The 22,925-nt window shown below is 43.3% G+C and overlaps 1 protein-coding gene across 2 annotated transcripts in view; it reads left to right on the forward strand.

Annotated features, from left to right (window-relative positions):
- The window catches only part of LOC119170774 (cell adhesion molecule Dscam1), a 220,900-nt gene that overhangs the window by 82,469 nt on the left and 115,506 nt on the right, over positions 1 to 22,925 (forward strand). For both annotated transcript variants that reach the window (XM_075886711.1, XM_075886712.1), the window contains exon 5: positions 18,434 to 18,583. In XM_075886711.1, coding sequence (XP_075742826.1) covers positions 18,434 to 18,583 — 150 coding nt within the window. The remainder of the gene's footprint in view (positions 1 to 18,433; positions 18,584 to 22,925) is intronic.

Consider the following 22,925-nt stretch of genomic DNA (forward strand, 5'->3'; position numbering starts at 1 on the left):
AAAGTCGCGCGCAAGGTATTTAACCGAGCAGCCGAGACGAGTAATCAGGAGGAGACGGAAAGTTAGCGCCGGAGCGCGTAGGAATTCCGCCGTGTAGTCGGCGAAGGTTCTGCCCGTAGTGACAGAACAGGAGGAGACGGAAGTGAGCGCCAGAGTGCGTAGAGAGTCCGCCGTGTAGTCGGCGAAGTTTTGGTCCGTAGGGACGGCTCGAGCTACAGGCAAGAGCGTGGGTTTACCGCTATCGAGCGAAGACGCGGGCAACAGCTGCGTGTGTGAAGCCGACGGATTTCCGGCGAAGAAGTTGAAGTTTGAAGAGTGGCCAATTGAAGACGGGAGGTTTCCTGGGAGAGAACTTCGAGAGCTGCGGAACGACAGCAACGCTGGACTTTGAGTGAGTGATTCTCGGAAGAGTATCATTCAGACTTTTGTTCCAAGGACTTTGGACTGAATAGGTTTTATATCTCTTTAGTCTTTAAGTGTCTTGGTTGTTCAATGCATGCGACTGCATTGTAGTGCGTATTGTTGTCTGTGTCCGTTGTTTCAAGTGTGGTTGATTGTACTGTGTAGTACATTGTCTGTTTGGTGACGTATTGTATGTAACTATTGTGGAGTGTGCATACGTGTGTATTGTTTTTGATCTGCCGTTAATGAGAATATAATTTTGTTTGTTTATCAACTCTCGGCTCTGTCTTGTTCTTTGGGCCACAGCCGGCGTCCGCTGGCGCACCAATAAGGACCACTTCTAAATTGTCCACGCTTTCGTGGTGCGGTTCGGGGGGCCGATACTTCGGCTCTTGGAATTAGCCCGGCGATCGCCTCCCTAATAAACGGGACAGGTGTGACAACCTGTAAACAAATATTATAAGAGCTACAAGGTATGTCACTGCTGGCACTATCACAAAATCGTGGTGTTTTTCTCTCCAACTACTTATAAAGTTTCCCGCCAGCAGAAGAATTGTGTGAAAGAAAATGAAAATCAAGTTGCTGCACGCGGGACTATATTTTCGGCTACCTTGAGCACACAATCTCTGACTTCTGATCAAAAAAATACCCAATGAGTGTCGTAGGGGCGCTTTTATTTTCACTGAAATATAGACTAAAGCCAAGGAAAAAAAGAGCATTTTTTTTTACAGTGAGCCGAGCTTGCATGGACACCAATGCAGTGATACGTTCTTCTTGTTTTGCAAAAAAAATGAACCCGTCAGGAAATAATGATAGAGTTTATGGGAAATATCTATTTGGTATACAACATGACTTTTTCAGCCCAGACTCTATACCTGGTTACTGCAGCGTAGAATGTTCCATTCTAATCGAACACAGCAAGGGTAAACTGTAGTTGTCCTTGAGTACGTTTTGTGTAAATGCTCTAATCATTATTTGAATTGTTATTATTGTAGAACGAGCTGAATACTTCGCTTATGCGTCTGTGTGCAAAAAAGAAAAGGTGAGAACCTTGACGAGCACTTCATCATAGGCCACTCTTCTAAATTAATATTCGTTACAGTGAGACTAGTTATGCAGTGAAGACATATTGTGAGTGGAATTGGTTGTCAGGCTGAAGATCATTGTCATGCTGGCAATTCCGCCTTGAACGTGGGCTTATCAACGGAGCCACTTCTATGATTTCAAAGCCGCAATCCGTCAAAAACTATTGTTGTACGCGTTAAGTTTGAAAATGTTTACTCCACCTTCAGTCGGGCAAACTGCCTCGTAGAAAAGCCATCTTTGCAACTGCGAATGAAAAAAAAAGAAACGCTGTCAGTTTAGGGTTGAGATCGAATTTGTCTAGTATATTCTTTCACTGGCTATTATGGAACGCGACGGTACACGCACATTGTGTGATAAGGCAACTATTGAACGTGGTGTCAAGGATTTTACCTGGCTACGAATACTAATGAAGAGAAGTGTTTTTAAAAAGAAATACTTGAAAAAAGCGACGGGCTGGCTGAGAACAAAGCAATACTGTAATATTCCGATCAAGCATTCCGTTCTCCTTTTTGAGAGGTTCAAAACATGCGCCACTGACTGAGTAAATGCACCTTCCCCTTGCTTAATTTATTCCACCTATTCTCTGCTAGAAAGGCATGTAGGAGTGGTTCGTAGCAACTCAACCTCTGAAAGCCTTTGAATATGCGCACAACTGCGAAGTGCTTTTACAGTGAGGTGTTACACTGCATTTCAAGCGGAGAAACAGCTGTAAGAAAAGCGCAAAAGCGTTATGTAGTGAATATGCCACTACATGTAAGTTTTCTGTTACCGACGTCTACAATGCCATCAACAACAAAATAAATACAATGATGAAGCTCATGTTCCCATCTTTTACCGGTAGTGTATTTTACCTGCATTCAAGTTCACGTTTGGAGGATTACTGAGTCTAGCCAGCTACAATATTCTCGTTTAGTAACAACCTCTACTTTAGACAGTGATGGCCAGTTGTACTACAGCGATATTTGTTATGAGGTCACAACAACAGCCGTGTTTGGCATCGTAGTTGTACGCCGCCACGCTCACTCTCATGTGCGTAAAAGTTGTAAGTAACCACTATTGTGTGATAGAAGAGCGAAAATAAAATAAATAACACTACCTCTGAGAAAATAGGCTCAGGATCCAGCCCCCCTGCGTGGCAGCCCAGTGTTTGTCCACTGAGCTACACCGGAGCTGGGAAATTCTTCGCAAACAGAACCTATGCACGATACATGTCGTCAAAGGAAACACGTTAACATGCGTAAAAGAGGCTTTTAGAAGAGCGAAGTAAGAAGCAAGCGTCATGCAATGCGAGTTCCTTGAACTAGTAGTTCGTTGAATGCTTGCAAACCACCTAAGAAGGCTCGCTCACTACTCTTCACTGTCATCAGCCACAGCGTCACCAATGTTTATATATCTTACAGGTAAAACTGCTACACGCAAAAAATAGAATAAAATAAAAAAAATAAAGTGAAACTGGGTAGCATAAATAAAAAACAAGAAAAGGCGCACAAAACGGGCGACGCACCTCACTCGTGTGTATTGGCAAGTCGGCAGCCTGCTTGTCTGAAGAATGGACAATGGCATAGTGTGTGCTTTCCTACTTGAGAATATTTGATGATTTATGGCGTAGTGGGTGTCATGCAAGCATACGTGCAGTGGTTACCACAGAGCTCTTTAAAAGTGACTCTGCAAAGACCACTGGTTCAGTTGTCGCTGGGACTACGCCTCGCGTTGCGCACATGACTGGCATTTTATAGCAATAGCGTTAAAGCGCTCGTGTCCCTTTTTCAATTTTCAGTGCTTTCTTTCTTTTTTACTTTAGTAGTGTTAGAACCAACCCCTCTATTCAATGAAATAGCAAGAAATAATAATACATATAAGATGTTTTGCCCTAATATCGGTCTGCTTTTTATAGTTGCGTTCAGGAAGAAGAAGCAGTTTCTCAATCAATTGAAGTTCATTCGTTCAGTCTTAGTCAATTTTTCTGTCTTCTTAAGTGTAACAATTTTGTCGTTTTCTTTCAGTGCTATGAATGCATTACCTATTTTTGTGTCTTGATTTTGTCAATCACCCTGGCAACCTTAAAAATAATCGGCAGCTTTTCAGACAATATAGCTTTTCCTTCATTAAAACAGGTGCACAATAAGTTGTTTCCAGCGCACACAAAAAACAGAAAAGAGTATTCTCAAAGATGGGCTTACAAAGGCTAACAAAGAATAGGTGGTTTGAATATTTTGGATGTTATCGCTGGTCGGTATTATAAGTAGCATGTAAATATTAGGCTTTAAAATGCGTTCAAACGATGACAAATGGTAGCAATCCTCGTAAGGAAACATTACAAGAAAATGTAAATTGAGTTGAAAGGGCGTTCTTGTGATCAAATCGTAAGCATTGTGAATGCAAATATAATATTCTACAATTAATAATGACAGATTGGTAGTGATATTATGTAAAATACTCGTATCAATAAAGCGTCCAAGATACACAGCTAGCCCCGCCGCTGTAATGTAGTGGCTAAGATACTCGGCTGCTGACCCACATGTCGCGGGATCAAATCTCGGCTGCGGCGGCTGCATTTCTGAAGGAGGCGGAAATGTTGTAGGATCGTGTGCTCAGATTTAGGCAAACGTTAAAGAACCCCAGTAGGTCGAAATTTCGGGCGCCCTCCCCTACGGCGTCTCTCATTTTCATGTGGTAGTTTTAGGACGTTAAACCCTGCATATCAATCAGATACACAGCTAGGAATGTGTGAATAATACGAAAACCAACGAGTTCACAAAAAAGCATTATTGGCATTACACGCAGACGCAAAAATGCACAGGCGCACACACAAATACGCACAGGTGCGCACATGCCGACACGTATGCTCACGCAGATGCACGTGCACACATGAACACACACAAACATGCCTACCCATGAACACACAGGTGAACGTAATGTTCGTAAACTGTAGAAGAAACGAAAAAAAAAAACACGCCAGCACTGAAGAGCGCTATTATACCCGTTGCATTAAACAATTTCTTTGAGGAAGAAAAGTTACACAAGAAGGACAGCGCAAGGCCAGAGCGTGTTTTTTCTATTGACGTAGTGTGACATGATGTAAAAGCAATAAAACCTTGCCTAAATATTGCTGAACGATGCGTCAAGTTATGGCTGCACAGCTGGGCACTAGGGACCAATGAACGTCGCGTGACACCACACGATAACGTGTGAGGCAATCTGCCAACCTTATTCTGTGCCCGACCATGCGTCATCCTTCCGTAAACAGTCAATGAAAGCAGCATATGTCGTAGGCCCGTGTGCTCAGATTTGGGTGCACGTTAAAGAACCCCAGGTGGTCAAAATTTCCGGAGCCCTCCACTACGGCGTCTCTCATAATTATATGGTGGTTTTGGGACGTTAAACCCCACAAATCAATGAAAGCAGCATATACAACGCGCCTTGGGTCCGTCATGTTTTGTTACGTCAACACATGAAACACGCTTACTATCATTTACATCTCTATGGTGCTTTCTATGTGCGTTTTCTGATTATCTGAACACACTCTAGACGTATTTACTCTGCTCCATATATCAACAACTGCTACTATATTCGGCTACTGTACCTGCTACTATAATACTATATTTTATGGAGGGTGTACGGTTCTTTATCCTCAGTTCTTCGACGCATGTTGCAGTTCGAATACGCAGGATTATTGTTTAATTACGAATGAAATAGACAAACGATACAAATTTTGAGAAGTCTTGTGCTATAGCCTATTCTCATTGACCACATTAGCGAAAAGTATTATGACCAAAGACATATTATGAACTCAAGGATGCTAATAGCGATTAAAAGCAAACCTAGTGCGTGAGTCCATGAATTAGGACCAGCTTTGTCATCTATTATCGACCACACATCTATGCGTGGTAAAAATTTTTGCTATTTCTTTAGAACTTGCTGCCTGTCCCAAGAAAAAGTCGAATAAATTGTGGGTACAATAAAAATGCATTAATCACTTACATTTACCTGCCAGTCTTGAAAGGAAGAAAAGTGAATAATGGAGTACGGGCGAAAGAAAAATGAATTGGCGAGGCTGAGTTCGGGGATTCCTAAATGATTTATTGTCTGATATTTTTCGTAGAGGAGCAGTCAAGTGCTGTGCGCAGCGATGCAGTCTAGGCCACGCCGATATGCTCCGAATTCATGACCTATTTATTATGGCTAGGCGTAGGGCGGTGACCTCGTGCTTACTTATATTTTTATGTTCACTACATAGACCGTTTCACCTTTAGCTTTAGCCCCAAGAGAAAGTTCCTCCTCTATGCATCTCTCATAGGTTATACGCTACTTAAGCTTCCTCAAAACGTCTACTGTAAACCAAACGCTACCGGTTCAACGACTAAACGAATGAGAACAACAGGAATAAATGCTGGTCTTTGTACCTAATACCAATCGAATGATAATGAAGCAAAGTAAGGCAAAGGGCACTATGATTGTAGTTTTTTACTGTAGCAGAATATTTAGGAAATAAAAGACAAACTGCAGACATGGGCGTGTATTTATTCGTAAGTGTCTCACGAAGAACGCTATCACGGAATCGTTAAAGACAAAATATACACTGTCAACAATTCAATGACACGTGCTTGCTCGAAGCCGTTGGCAACGCAGGAACAGTCACCGTGCTATAATCAAAAGCAGTTTATGTTCAACAGCAAACACACCTTTTGTATTGAAATACTTGGTGAAACAGACTGCACGTGCTATCTTTAACGGCATGTGTAATTTTAGTCCAATTAACTCTACAAGCCACCACTGAAAGAACAATTAAATCATCGTTTGTGGGCATAATGCGCACAGAACTCCACTCGCATATTGCTTTCTAGCAAGTCTCCGGCTTACCCAGCCAATCCGGCTTGGTTGCTTAATAACCCACGTTTGTTGCTCCAATATTACTGTCCGTGCAGTAGCACCACTTTCCGTGAAGCTAAGCAATCTGCGTTGCGGTTTATATCTCCATCAAGCAGCGTTGCTGAAGGGAGTAGAAGGTTGACGCAGAAAAAAAACATCAAGCATTTCTTCATGCAAAAGCACTGTTGCGAGCAGGCTCTCCCTAACAAGTGTAGCCTTTATCGACCGGCGCTAAATTACGTTCCAGAACCAAACAATGAGCTTCTGGTGTGTCCAAGCACGCCGCTCGCCCTAAGTAGAGGCCCGGACATTCTTTGGCCGGAAATGGGTACTTGTACTGAATGTGGCCTTTGAACGTATTGTTGCAGCGCCTAATTTACTTCTGCTGAGAAATTGGACGCAAAGTGGAGCGTGTAAGGTTTCTATGACGCAAAGCGGTACGCTAAGAAACAAAAATTGGCGTCATTATTCTTGCCTAACGCACGAAACAATTGTTTCGGTCACACTGGCTGAGCGAGGTTTCGGGTGTAGAACACCACCAAGCATAATTAAATACAATTTTTTTGCCCTGTTTTCCAATAAACACTGTTCTCTCGCTCGTGAGCTCGTCGGCGATCAACTGTTCCTTTTACAGAAATGTGATTTCTTGACGAGGTCACTTCGCGCTGGTACATTTTGCTCTGAACTTTTAATATTGAATTACGTGGTTTTATGCAAATTCGTCGTTGTTACCTGTTTTAAATCATGTGTTGCGATCCGTGGCGATCCACAAAGCATTGTCCTGATATGTCAAAGATCATATGTATGTATGCCACACTGTGCATCTATTGTGATAAGCGGGAAAGGACAGTAATAATTGACGCGTTTGTAATTTCGCGTTTCCGTACGTTTACGCAAAATTGCATTCGCGATTCATGTTGACATAGATTGGGAGGCTAGTACGATAAAAAGAAGTTGTAAAGAGTGTTTTATATTACATATTTTTTTCTATTGTTTGTAAAGCAATGATAAACGTTCACAGGCTATTTCAAAGTATACTAGGATGCGATAGATGAACATTACTAACAAGACTGTCTCTAAATTACACATGACCGCTGCTTTCTGTAGCATAGTGCAGTGTGGCAGTGAGATGGTTGGGTAATAGACATTACGTGCGTGCGTATCATGGAGAAAGGAAATATTCATGGCGCGTATAGATGGTTGCTGTATTTAGTGCTACTGTGGTGCCACTTCAAATAAACAGCGAGATTTTGTGAACATGGCCGAAAACTGTGGCAATGCCAAGTCGTAGTCTGCAAAAGGGAATATAGATGCACAAACAGCTTCCAATGCACCCGGCCCGCAAAGCAGTTACTAAAAGAATAATAGCCACTGATAAAAAGTTGAAAATTGATTACAATTCGCTTTGGGTTATCGATATCGTTACCTTCTGTCGCGCTCCTGTCATCAAGACCGTGCACGTAGCGCTTGAACTATTCGGCAAGCACAACTAATGACCGCGTGCCATTAGGTGTGAAAGTCATTTTCTATGCCCGCGTAGCAGAAACAAGATTGTCATTAACACGCAACAAAATTCGCTGTGAATGGCATTCCATGTGATGTGCAGCAGGAGTTTTATTCGCACTTCGCAAGCCCAAACGTTGACAAGGTATTTTCACTACATGCTATTAAAATTGCAGCTCAGTCCCACATATGTTTTATTATTTCGTTGCAATAATGTTTCAAAAATGCAGTCAAATTCATTTTTTAATGCTTGTATTTTAGGAGGGCTTAATAAATGTGAGTGAACATTTATATGGACCCTGTAATTAGAGTTTTACGTTCACCTTTCAAATGACTTCTTACAAAGTCCTTATTGCCTCATGAGGCGGCCACCGAATTTTTTAGACTGCGTTACTTATGAGTGGGGTTACTGAATTTCCACGTACGCTTCAAGTGCTTTGTCTGTCTTTCCGTATTTGCAGGCACACTGGAAGCTACATAGAAAAAAAGATGACAGTGGGGCAAAACGATGCCCGTTTTTACACTCCTCATGACTCTAAACAGTTTCCATCTTTTTTTTTTTCTTCGAGTTTGTGGCTCACTTCCTGTATAACCTTAACACATTGCGCAGGCATTTAATGGCGTCCCTTGACGACCACGTAACTACAAAGCCCACAATGCTCAAATCAGCCGTAGACTTTGTATATGTTGTTCGGTAATTTGGGCATATAGAATCATTCGTCGATAGAAGAGGGAGCAATTTTTCGCCGACTCAATCAATCATTCTTGTATGCTATGTCAAGTGCTACGCGATGATGTTTCGCTGGCATGTGCATAAGCGCCTCCAGTACCAATGAGCAGAATTGTCAGATCACGCTCAAAAGCTGTCTTCGAGTCTCTCGAAGACAATCCCTTCTTGTGTAATTACGATGGTTTGGTGGCTGCTAGGATTTAGCTTTCCTGACAGACAATACGACATGAGTAACGCGAACCCTGCCTCCAGCTGACGCCCGCTTTGCGTTGAACGTAATCCAGTCTTTTTGTTTTCATTGCTCTCGCTTTCGCATGGACGTTTATTCGCATTCACATATTGCGTGCCCTGTTATCTGTATTCAAATTTTGTCCTCTACCATTCTGCGTAGATGGAAGAATGAAGTGCCTCCCACGGAATGGGGAAAACAGGGTCACGTGAAGCTGGGCGTGTGCGTGCATGTGATACATGTTTTTTTATTGAATTGGGCTGCACTTTCTACGATCAATGCTCGTCCTCTGGGCCGGCAATCTGACTGTCATGCACGTGCTTCATCACACACCAGACTTGTTGCTACAGGCAACAACAGCCAAAAATTGGTGTTTATGCAACAATGAAATGTGGGAACGTGAAATAGAGGTCACAATGACGACCTCGATAAGAAGATCAGATGTCCTGTCACAAACGACTGTGTTATCACCGAGACAGAACAAAGTCTTCAAAAGGGATCCGGTAAAATACGCATGTCGCCGGCATGCCGTCATGGGCTGCATTCGTTTGCGTTTTCGGGTACCTTTATTGCGCACGAAGCAGACTTTTATGACTTCTAAAACCATCGTATTGGACGTCTTTTTTATAGCTTCAAGACAGGCTGTAGCTGATTCGATCACTGAAGATTTAAAGACACTCCTTTTTCCTGTATTGATAACTTATACTTGGCGTTATGGAGGCACAACCATGGCCTGACTCGACTGCTCTCCATTTCATCTTTCGCAATGTACCGAGAGTAGAAAACAATTTTTCTTGATAACACGCTTACTGGCTAACCATATAAAGGCACCTCCACGTCACCATACTAAGGGTGCCCTGATGTTCGTGCGCCGAGCCTATCCAGGCACCCTAGCTGCACGAGGGGACGCGTAGAGGCCGTCTGCAGGTCTTCCCACTGCATTTTGCTGTCATTTTAGCACGAAATTATATACGGGGGTCCGCCACAGATTTGCCGACGTACTTCTGTTACCGAAATGGCGAAATATACTAAGAGATTGCAAAGAATAAAAACAGATGGCAAGCGCTAACTGCGCGTAATCGAACTAGTAACCTCTCGATTCTCAGCGTGTGGTGCTAACAATTCCGTCACGGAGCGTACGCTGCATAAAATGCTAACGGAAAGCCCTTTATATACACCATACAACGTTTGGCAGTCTTCAAAGTTTTAAGGCTCTAGCGTGTTTTCGTTACCAGTAGCGAGATGGCGTGACGGACTCGCGTTAGAAAGGTCCCTAGATGAAACAAGTGTCAGAGGTACCGTCACTCATTGTTCTCAAGTCATCCTCCTCAATCTCGTTTGCCCCTCTTTTTCTCTGCGATCCCCGTCTGTAATTGACGCATCTCTTGCATGCGATCTTTCTAATGGCTGATGATGTTATTTATAATTATGCAAAAGGTTCAAAACGGGTACGCATGCGCATATGGCTCGAGCCGGATTCTCGCCGTGAGCAAAGAGAAAATCGTAGCCAGGACATAAACTGAAGAGAAGGAGCGTTTCAGTGTGGGTCAAGTCGACCAAGATTATTTCGCTGTGCTCGTTCATTGCAACATCCGCGTTTTCAACAATGCTGCTTTGCTATAAAACAACAGAAAATAATTTCGCTCACTTGAACTTACATTGTGCTATCCAAGATGAAGCACACCGTGAAGTGCAGCTATGAAACATTTCACGGAAATGCTTTCGGGCAACTTCGTCGACGTACGTCGGTGCGGATCTGCGAAGCGAGTTTATTTGTCGGTTTTTACTGAAACACCTGGCGCCCGTCTAATACGCATCTAGTGCATTCCAGTTGGTAGAAATACTTGGCGTATGCACGTATACCGAGCAGCTATAGGCTGTAATCAACGCACCTTCAGCAACATTTCCAGCTTGACCAGTTGACCAGTATGCAGCATGAAGGAGCCGAAACGCGCTGCTTCGGAACACCTAACTAGTAGAACTCCCACTTTCCATGAAGTTCCGCACTGCACCAGACTTACCTGGCATCACGATTGTCCAAATGAGCACATTTAAAAACAACGTCATCGCAGTCCTGCTGGTCAAGCTTTCGTACTCATCTGGCCGTGGTTTTTCCTTGCATGTGCACAAGCCGGCTGTAATCACTCGTCACAACGTCACGCCCTGTGGTCACTCACATAATCTAGCAAGAAGCGTGTTCACTGTGTCACAGCACGAACAAAACACGTTTGGATAACTGTACAAGTTATAACTGGACGAACTACGATTAACGAGTACAACCAATGCCTTCTAAAAAAATTATGCCTGGAACGGGAGCCGCGAACGCGCTGCCCTACCCTGTGATTTTTCCCGCCTCTTTCGGTACGAAGGCGAGCGTCTCCGACGGCAGCCCCCTGCGAACACAGGAATGCTCTCACAGTTGCCTCCGAGCAGCAGTAATGTCTCGTGATAGAGCGGTGCGTTTGTCATGTTACTGAGTGGTACGGAGGCAAGCGGTCGTACGTGGTGACCGGTCGCAACACAATGCAGAAGACATGGCCTCCGAGATTACGTGCTGGCAGGAGGCTCCCAATTGAAAAGAGAGCGACGTTCCAGGCATAGTTTTTCTAGGAGGCGTACGTATGACGGGAGACGCCATTAGTCGTGTAAACTATAGAATTGCACAACGTTGCCAGTTGAGTAACGCACATTCCGCTGGCTTTTGTGTTGTGCCGTTTGTGTTCATATAGGTAACCATTTATTCTACGACTCATTTCCTTCCATTTTGCTTCGTTCACATATATTAAATGTGAAGCATTTCTTATCGAGCTTCAGTGACTTTGAGCGTATCTATCTATCTATCTATCTATCTATCTATCTATCTATCTATCTATCTATCTATCTATCTATCTATCTATCTATCTATCTATCTCTCTATCTATCTGGCCGCCTATGACTTCTAGCTCCCCTTGCCGTTTCGATAATGGTATCGATACCAAACATGGTATGGCATAACATGACTGTATGGAGAACATACATGACATTCGTGATGTACATGTATGGTTTTCAAAACATGAAAATCAAGACATGTACGTCACGAATGTCATGATTTACATTTCATGGTCGTGCGGCTCTTGCGGTGGTTTCGTTCACATGGCCTGTTGCGAAACTGGTATGACATGACATGACTACATGGGAAGCATAAATGACGGTCTCTCATTGGAAAATCATGACAAGCATGTCAGGTAACAACATGACTGTGTTCATTTACCTCCACCTCAGAACGTTGTGCTGACTTTAAAGTTACTTATCAACATTTCTTCTTCGTGCTTCGCATACCATCGATTCCCATTGTACGTGGGATCTGCCAATTTTTTCACCGTAGCAACAAAACCCAAACATTCGCTTTTTAAAAAAAAGTTTTGAAGTTTCTAAGGGGCGCTTCATGAACATAAGCGAAGAGGAAAGGGAAAGGGGTCACTACTTTGGAAACTTGTTTCATCTAGGGACCTAAGCGTTGGGCGCACTCTAAAGGTCGTAGCCTCCATGAAGCGTCGCTTCCATGGAGCTTCTTTCTTACGCATGCGCTGATCAGACTCGTAATTTTGGAGAGTACAAAAGTCACTTCGCACGCTGCGTGGCCATGTAGGAGCGCGCTGCTTACACACGACGCTTGAAGTATTGCGGCAGTTGTTCGCGCTTGTCCTGTGTGTACTTGTGAGCTCATATCATGCGTCCTTCTTTCTGTTTAAACATGAAGCTTCAAGTGTGGCGCTGTGACAGTTGTTGTTCTGAGCTCCTCTTATGTATGCCCATTTTGTGTGTGCATTCTGCTTAAGGTGTGCGCTGCAAGTTTCTAGCTGCTGGCCGTTCCTAACGTTTGTTTGCAATTTCTTGCTGTTCCTCAAACAATGCACAATAAACGCTCAACTACCTCTGGAAAGACACGTTTTACTTTCGCTTTATACCAACGTCTATATAGAGGGATAAGCCACGTTTTTCAGTAGATCCTGCTCCGATTGGTGACATTCTTCTGTGTGCAGCACCCGTAATATTTATCAGCTGCCTCTCACGATGTGAGTGTCAAGTGCACAATTCCTGACGAGTCATTTTTCTGAGTTTTGACAAGCTGCCCTAGCCCTCAGAAACAGGTGAATACAACCAGTGGCTTTAATGTGAGCTTACATAAAGGATAGACGTGAATAATAAAAAAGTTATCCAAAACGTTTGTGTATTTCAAAAGAAACAAACTAAAGGTTTGGCAAGGAGTACTAGAAAGCACTTGTGCTCTTTGAATTATGCTCCCCGCAAGTGATAAGCAGCCCATAGTTTCCCTTTTAGGGGAACCATTCAGACTACCCGACCCTTTGCAGTTTCAGCAAAATGAGTTCAACAATATCGCACATAAATATGCTGATGCAAAATTTCCTCTCTATGCCAGTGTGTGCGGAGTGAAACAAGAAGTCCATTTCTGACAAAAACGACCACTGAGTGTTCAAACTAAAAAAAAGTGTTTCCCATACTGTTTGAAGAATATCGAAAGAGCTTGCATCGCGAAGTTCGAGTAAATGAACAAAACGTACCACCTCTTGCTACTTACCACGAGAACCGTGAAAATGACAAGGCTTTTCTTATGGAAAAGATCGAATATCTTTTGACGAGCAATTCTAACAGTTACGAAGTAGGAGCACCTCTCGGGATAGCCGGGATCTATGTGATGGCGGATGTGTGTAAGTTGTGCTCTATGGCAGGGCATGCACAGTTGCCCTTGCTGCTTTTTTTATAAAGCCAGCCGTAGAAAGCAGATGCACGTGACAGAGACTCAAACTGAAGAGCCTGCTACAGCTGTGCCTCAGGACATACCGCAGCTGGAAGAGCTGAAAAAACACCATTTGGATTTTACCCCTTCATCTATATACTGTGGTTAAGTGTATGTTGGGGACTAACTTGAAAGAATTAGCTTTGTGTTTGGATATAATGCGCGACTGATAATGTTGACGGCAATGTACGAAAGGGTCCGCTTTTGTACACTTTTGTTCAAATTTGTTCTTTTCTGTTTATTTATTCCGTAATTGAAACGAAAGTGCACATGACTGCCCAGATCTCATGTCCTTGGCACTTTCGAAAGTAACCTTTCACAAACGAAAACGTCAAACGTGCTGCAAGTCGTCGTCGCTGCCTTGAATGTGTCAGCACTAGCCACAGAATCGGCACAGAAGGTGGAATCCCTGCCAAGGGTTTCAGATTATTTTAGTAAACCCCACCAAAGTGGCAACAGAAAGGAATACTAAGCCAGTCAGTTACGTGCATAAATACCCTAGAAAAAATTTTTCAATGAATCTGCATGAAGGGCAGGCTGTCGGTACTAAAATATAAAAGAATGCTTTGTATCGAGGCGGGCTAGAGTAGAGAAACGTGAGAAGGCGTGGAAAGTAACCAGAAGTGGAAAGGCCTGAAGCGGAGCCGCGGCGGCTGTCACCGTCGGACACTCCAGGCGTGTGAGCTCGCGTCTGTTTTTGCGCAGCACTAGCTACGCACAAGCTGCGCGAGAGGCGCTGTGCGGTGACCAAGAAATTGATGATGATGATTATCCTACACTACAGCATCTATCAGAAAACCAACAGTTCGCAGCCGTACTAATTAAATTTTTGTGGTATAGGTTAGCGAACTCACTCATGAGTCAACTCACTCGGACTCACTCAGACTCAGATCAAGCCATGAGTCTGAATCTGAGTGAGTCAAGGCCAAAAAAAATTTTAGTGAGCCTCAGTACAAGTAATTCTAAAGCGCAAGATATACTTCTTGAGTGAGCTTGGGTGAGTTTCATTTTCTTTTGCCTAATTATGATCCTATCTATATATCCTTCAGCATTACTATCGGCCTTACTTGGAATAACGACTATGTTTTCGCATATTTCAAAGCAGTGTCCTTTACACGCCATTTCAATATCTCATTATCAAATGCGCCAGTTATGTAGAGGGGTGTGTTGATCTGCCCCTCGCCAACGATTGCGGGGATGTTTTTGATAAATATATATTATGTTGTCATCTCTTCCAAGAAAAATGAACTTACTCATAGCTCACTCGTATTCAAAGGTACTATATCAATCTGTGCCGAGAAGAGCGCACTGATTATGTGAGATGTTGGTGTTAAAAGCGTAGACACCAGGTTTGAAACTGTTAATTCAAGACCAACGTACTCATGAGCGGACTCAGGCAGACTCACTCACGCTCAGACCAAGCCATGATTCTGAGTCTGAGTGAGTTTGGGTGAGTAATGATTTTGTGAGTTTGAGTTCTATTGAGTTTTGTTGAAGGAAACTTTTGTGAGCCAGAGCCTGCGTGAATCCATCTCAGGAAAACCTAAGTGTGAGTGCAAGTGAGTCTAAAGTGCAAAATATGTTTAACGAAGGAGTCTGAGTGAGCTCCATAAGTTTCACTGACCTCAACGTCTGCAGCATCCGTGTGTCTTAAAATCTGAGCTGCGTCTACGGCAGCAGTCACTGGTCCTAAGCAGCAACCGGTCATTGAAACAAAAATTGGCTATGCTTATTTATTATAAACAGGTATGAACTAATCGTTGAGAGTTTTATCAAAGGCATTTACCGAGAAATGATGGTCACAATTTACGGCATAGGACATGTACATATGAAAAACCACGTACCAAATATGGCACACAAAAACTAATGTCCCATATTTCGCCTTTTTCGAACGAACACCTGACTCTAGTTATTCTTATTGACGGTACTGGCTAATATGGCAATTTTAAGTGGAAGAGAAAGGCTCACATATTGTCTACGAAAACATAATCACTGTCATCATTATTTTTGCTTCATATTCTTTTTGTGCTTTTGTATTACAATTTAATGTTCTGTGTTTTATGTATCCTAATGTAAATCACATTAGCGTTTGAGTATAATCTGTAAACTGTTTTTAATTAGTTTTTCCTGTAGATGCTTTGTGGATGTCATTACCTGAGCAAATTTCTCTCATATATTTTTTTATCTTCGCACAGGTGTGATTTGCATGTAGCAACCTGTTTATGTTTAATTTTACGCTGAACGTTGTGTTATTTTGGCGGGTTTTGGGCTTATAGGGGGCAGGCGCTTTGTCAGGCAAGCCTTTTCGCCGGTCCCCTTGGCAAAAAGGCAATTTGTACATATCCTTCTTTTATGTACCGCTTTTCCTTTCGCCGAAAAAAAAAACTTCAACTTGAGCTTTAGTAACTGTGGTTGCTGGCTGAAGCTGCCATGTTAGCTTTTCCAGTGTCGTCTGCTGCAGAAGGTATCAAAATTGAGGCCGTAAGCTAGTAATACGCATCACGATGTAGAGCAATGTGAATAAATATTGAAGTAACGATTAACCTTCGAGATGATATGCGCCTGCTATAGGTTCCGCACATATTCCTTGTATGCGGCCTCCTGAAGCGTGTCTGTGAACTATATAAGTGGAGGTGGGAACAGTGAGCTCGCAGCGCCACCATAATGATGCTGCTGCAGGCAGGAGTGATCGTCATCGCAGAGGTCGTGAGTGAAGTGGAGAAGTGAGTCGAGTCCGACCGTAGTACAACATGGTACCAATATAGCGGCCTTGAGCACGTCAATGAAGTGTTATCCTAGATTGTTAACCCGCTTCAGTTGGATAACAACGTCGTCAAACTGTTATTGGGCCTTTGTACATGAAAACCAAACAAAACAACCTGCAATATATTGAAACTAACGTGACACTGCAAATTTAATAACCAGCCGTGTTGGTGCTCCACTTTGGCTGTTTTAGTGACGTCTATGAAAGTTATTCCTGCAACGCTGGCATTCCTGCAATCTAAATGGACTGTGCATATAATCTCCAGAAATACATGACATTTATAGCGTTATTTATGTATGCATAGATGTATGCTAAACATTATTTCAAGTCTGGCAGTGCATTACTCAACGCTCAGTGGGCCGCTCTCATGTTGGGACAGTCAGGCCAAGCCGGACCGCCGCATCGTGGGTGCCCGACAGCCCACCGTTGATCCCCAATATAGGGGCTCCTCATAGCGGATATTCACATGTCTTCATTGGACTGGTACGTGCCCTGCAACAAGGGGCACCACCACAGCATGAGGACTAGGCTAGCAAGGTCGTTGCATTGACTGCAAGAGCTATACGGGTAAATGTTAGGGTACATTTCATGCAATAAAGCCGGGCTCGGATACAAACCCGTCTGCAGTAGTCTGAAAGCCAGAGCTTGCGCTCGATTTAACTTTTTTTTCAGAAGGAGAAAGTATCTCCTCCTGAGATAAAAGTGCCGGGTAATTTTATTGTAAGTGATCGCTTGATCTCGGTTTTCCAAAACTGTGGGCTGGCGAGAAAATTCTTCATGGTCGCGGAAAAAGGGATCTCGCCCCTTGCAGTGGGCGAGCTCTTTCAGGTTTGTGGCAATGCCCCTGATTTATCGCATGTGATTGAAGAACCAGGTGAAAGTGTGGGTGGTGATGCTCTTGCCTTCCACTATGTGAAATGCTTCTTTACACATGGCGCAAACGCGGAAGGCTACCCTAGAGTCGCTGAGTATATGTTCACGTATGCCATCCAGAAGCGCCAAGGCAATGACCAGTTGCTCGACCGTACACAACGAAAAGCATCATTCTGAAACGGCGTTGGTGGTCTAGCCCCTGTGGTAGATTGATACAGCGGCGAAAATATTGCTGTTGTCATACTGGCCCACCTTCACGAAGCAGCACCCGCCAGGAAGTTCTGTCACCCGACGTAGAAGCATCACAGCTCTGGGCTTCCTTCTTACTACATTGCGCAAGGGATGCATAATGCGGGGGTTTCTGGATACAGTGATATTGTCTTTTTTGCTTTTTTGGAAGTTCAAGTAGGTGTTCTCAACTTTAGCGGGCACGACGCCCATCTCTATGAGGAGTCACCTGCCAGCCCTTGTACCAGAAAGTCTGTTCACCTGCGCCGTTTCTTGTGCTTCTTCGATCTCTTTTAGGGTAATGTGAATGCTGTACTGCAGGTGTCGGTCAGCGCCAGTGTATTTTTGTAGTCAGAGCGCTATCTTCATCCTCCTCCTTAATGTGGTATTTAGCTTGCTTCACTTGACCCTCTTACAGACGTGAAATAAATTAACAAAAAAGTTGCGTATGGCCTGCATATAAATATTTAAGGGCATATCGGCAGAGTAGGGAGTTTTTTATTTATGTCGTCATGTTTTGAGCGCCTTTGAACACAAACCCTGCGAAGACGAGAAATCGCATAGCCGCTTAATGCCATAATACAAGATGGCTAGTGCTGCCGCAAGTGGGACGCCATTTTCGTCACATGCACAGTAGAGCACTTAGAAAACACATGCTTCTCCCATGGAAAGGTTGTGTAATCTGCAGAAAATACACAAACCAGTACACTATATCAACACCATGTTGGAGAAGTAGGTTGAACCTAATATCGCTTTGTGTCTTGCAGCAAAGAAAGACAACGACAACAGTGCTCTGGCAAAGGATCCCTGATATGGACTTTGTGCGTAGCAGCTATTTTATGATAAAATTGTGCGCCCACCTGAAAATAGTGTCTGCTGTAAAAAGTTTGATTCTATAAAAATCTTACTCGATGTCCAACGAGCTTGCATTTCTCGTTCTTCTCATTGCAGAAGATCGCTACTCCCTCCTCGACAGTGGCGAACTGCTTGTGCACAACACGACAGCTGCAGACTCCGACCGCAGTTACCGTTGCCGAACCCGACATCGCCTCACGGGGCACCTGGCTTCCAGCACCGTGGCTGGGAAAATATTCGTATCTGGTAAGTGCACTTTTTGCCGTTAGAAAAAGGCAACCATAAATAATATTCGCAGTTCATCAATATCATCTGCAAGCTTAGGGCTCCTCTTTTTTTTCTACCCTCATGGGCCTAGAGTGGGTGGTCAACGCATGGATGGGGCAGAAAAATAGGGAGGCGGGAGGACACTTTAAAATGGGGGAGAGATAACGATCAACGTGTGCCTTCCAAGCATCTGCTGTTTTTGTCATGCCCGAGACGGAGACTGGTGTCCGTAACTGGTTCAGGCATATGTTGGAGCACTTACCACTATTTCTTGTTGGTGGACGAGTTCTGGCACCACACGCTTAGTAGCGAGCCCTTTGAAGATATAGGTCACCATTCCCGTGGCGAAGGGCCAATTGTCTGTTTTATGGCACGTGAATGAAGCGGCAATTTCCTAATTAGGTGCTAAAGATATTCCCGCGTGTTGCAGTTTCCGCAGACGCCCACTTTTGACGTTTTCAAGCTAAGAGAGTTTATTAAGTTAAGACACTGCAAAAGAGTATGAAAAAATTTACGTACCTCGCACCGCAGCAATAAATCCTCAAGATTAGCCCCTTCTTATTTAGTTGATGGTAACAATACGTGAGGCACAATATATGCTGCCATCCTAGCCAAGTACGTGTTGGCCATCACTTTTTGACACAGTGCTTTAATAGCGTTTTATATTACAGTGAAATGGGCGCTATTATATGGATACCTTCAATAATGTACGTTTATTACTAGCCTCGAGCATCCCTTAATAAAAGTAGTAAACTATTGCACTCAGTTAAGATATTAATAATTGGTACACAAAGACAATGGGCACACTAGTGCAGAGCTCCTGTATTTACGACAAAAACAGTTTGCCCAAGCGGCGGTAAGAGACATCGTTTTCTTCTAGTCCGGGCGAGCTTCCTCGTACTCTTTACTGTGTAGTGGAGCATACGCATTAACGCGTATGTGCCTTCGGACCGCAACTGCAACACTATCCAAGTTCAAATCTAGGAGTTTTTGTTTCAGATAAATTTCAACAGCTGCGTGTGAAGCAACATCCTAAATAGTAACCCTTCATCAATGTTCAAATGAATATGTTTACTTATCAGAACTAAAAAAAATATCATATCCATGAAGTGAATGATGACAAGTGGACAACGCTACGGTAGCTCATCAACCCCCGTGCATAGCCCACCCGATCACGCAAACCCGTGACAACACGTGTGTACAGTATATCAATATGAATATAGAGATCCATAGGGTGCCACGCCAACGGAAAGGTAAACTGGCTCGGGCCTAAGTATATTCGCCCCTAAAAAGTGCAGGCCTGAATTTTTCTCCTTTCAAAACATTGTTGCTGCAAGGCGAATATGCGTCACTACAAAAAGAGTCTGGAAGGATGCAGCAGATCTGTTTCACTGCTCTGACAGAATATAGTGGACCTAACTACCCTAGCTTGAGTTATCTCGCCTTCATACGACACTGTAGACAGTTCACGTTTATAAAATGCATGATGAATATGGTGTTCAAATAAAATTGAGTTGGCAGCAAAAGAGACTGAACATTTATTATTTTGTTTTCCTAAACGGATACACAATGACACAGAAAACAGAGGAAGAAAACAAGCTGGCAACTGCTTATAGAGGGGCACACTACCTGGTTACTCTTTCGGAAGAAGAGGACAGAGAGAAAAAAAAGAAGAAAACTGACGAAGGCATAGACAACCGCAAGTAAGGCTACGGTAAACAAACATGAAACCTCTCTCTTTCGATGTCCTTTGGTGCTGGATATTTTGAAAACACGTATATCCGGACTCTCCTGGCTAACATCACACGCGTGAAAGTAAGTCTGTGACTTTCGAGATGAGGCCACAAGCGCGGCCTACTGTAAAGCCTCCTCGATGACGCCACACTCGTTGCTGCTGGTGTCATCTGTATTTCGGGCGTTGCAGGGTCTTTCAATACTGCCAAGGACTTCAGCCTTGCCGCAATTTTCCTCGGAAAAGTTAACGAGGGAAGCCCTCCTGCCCTCCCAAGGGAGCGCTGCCGCGAAGGAGCAGCGTGAACATCGCGCCCATAGAAGCCGGTAACGAACTCGAGGTAGAAACCACGCAGTATGCAGATGAGCAGCGGGAAAGGTCTTAAAACGTGAAGGGAAAAGCCCAGCTCAAAGAAGTCTCCCGGAGGCGGAACTTAATTAACATCAAGCCATTTGCGTGGTTCACGGCCCGCGCAGTAGGAGGTTGCGTATGAGAACAATGACAATCCTTCGCACTGGAAAGGTTTTGTACTGGAAAGAAAAAAAATTTACCAAGCATATTGAAAACACATACGATGAAATCCTACACATATAGTTGTTGCTATACGTATTTGTAATGTTATTCCATACATGCGTACGCATTAGTAACGTCCATTTTTTTGTTTCACGAGAACTGAGCAACACTGTTGTATCTTGCGCAGTATTTGATACCACCTATTGCCTTCTTGTTTAGTTAAACAAAAACTACCTAATACAGAACTATAAATAAAAAATGGCTGTAGTTAAGGCTGAAGAGAGATATGATATCAGATCCCTGGTTTAGATTGACACACTTCTGTGTGAATCAAGTCATCTTTTACGTCATTGTCCTCTGCCATTATGTCAGCGAAATTTCTGCATGCAGACAAGGACAACGTAAAGTAGCAGCCTGGCCTACACAGTCGGCTAAAGCAAGGTCTGCCTTACAATTTATGAGGTGGAGCATGCCGGATTTTTGTTGGAGCAAGTGACCAATAACTCTAGACATCAATTAAACGACATACTAGAGAGTTACATCACGAATTACAATGCGGGCACAAGCAAGCAACGTATAGAAAAAAAAAGAAATGAAGAGAGGAAAAATGCCATAAATAAATTTTGACACAGCTTAATAAATTAGCACTTTCAAAGAATAATAGAAATGAACAAAAATTGGACTCTATTCGCGCCCGCACCATACAAGGTACAACACATATATGTCGAACATTAGAGTCGCGCGGAATCTTTTAGGCGCCAAACTCCTTATGGCGTGACTTGTGCGTCCTATGTTGTCGTATTGCGTAACCGCACAACGACAGCGCACTGTGGTATGTGCCACAGGAGATAGCAGGGTATGTGGCACAGGGGAAGGAGATAAACAATCGTGCGACTATGATCGCGATGAAAAGCGGCGAGATGGCGTTACTTGGGTGTTCACTATATGAACGGGCGGACGCACGGATGGACAGACAGACAAGCAGATGGGCGGGTGGACGGATGGATGGACGGATGGACGCATGGTTGAATGTTCGGACAGATGGACGAATGCATGGAAGCAAGAACAAGTGGACGGACGGAAGTGAGGATGAAATGACGGACGCTTCGCCCCACTCATCATCATTCACTCCATTGATATGCTGTGATTTTTTCTTGTGGGCTTATCTCCAGCAAACAAAGCAACCAAGCCCGCACTGAACGAAACGCAAACACTCTTCCAAACATTTTTGACATAAATATCCGTAGTAGAAAAAGTGGTGCTACTTTTTTCTCCTTGTTACGCTAAAATAGCGTCCAGCCATCTTGTCTGCGAGTTTCTTATGTGAGTGTAAAAATTTTGCTTACTTTTCTCTAATACTTTTTATATTATTCAAACGTTTTTGGATCTCACTCAAACTATTACTAAGAATGACCCTTACAAAAATCCTATATATGGACGTATATAAAAATCCCCATATATGGCTACATCAGGAATTGGGCATATCTGGCCCATATACGGAATCCCCATATATGGGCCGTATATAAACTGATATGTTCAAATCCTGATATAGCCATATATGGGCCTTATATCCTCATATATGGGTGCTGCTGTATATGGCCATATATGGCTATATATAGAGGCATCCATATAAGGTCTTATATGGATGCTTTCATATATGGCCTTATATGGATACCTTTATATAAAGCCATTCAAATATGATTCATCTATATTAGTTCAGCCTGTGTCACCGGCAAAAAATATAGCTGCTCAAATCATTCTTCAGCTAGAAATATACCTGTTTGTTGAAAGGTCTGCATGCCGTCACTATCATCTCCAAAACAAAGGCAGTACATACCCCAGAACATTCTTGTTCAATTAAGTTATCCTCAATATATCTCAAGTTATTCTCAACAACAATTTGCTAAAATGTAACTTGGCATCATATTTAAAGTTTGTGGTGGGCACATGTCACTGTTAGTCCACTTTTCCTGAAGAGATACATTCTTTGTGCTTAAATTTATTGCTTACTTATCGACACTTTTTTATTTATCTAATTATTTCATTACCCACAGCACCAATTGGCATTACATTGGG

The sequence above is a fragment of the Rhipicephalus microplus genome, chromosome 2, assembly GCF_043290135.1.
Source record: "Rhipicephalus microplus isolate Deutch F79 chromosome 2, USDA_Rmic, whole genome shotgun sequence".
NCBI classification, from domain to species: domain Eukaryota; kingdom Metazoa; phylum Arthropoda; class Arachnida; order Ixodida; family Ixodidae; genus Rhipicephalus; species Rhipicephalus microplus.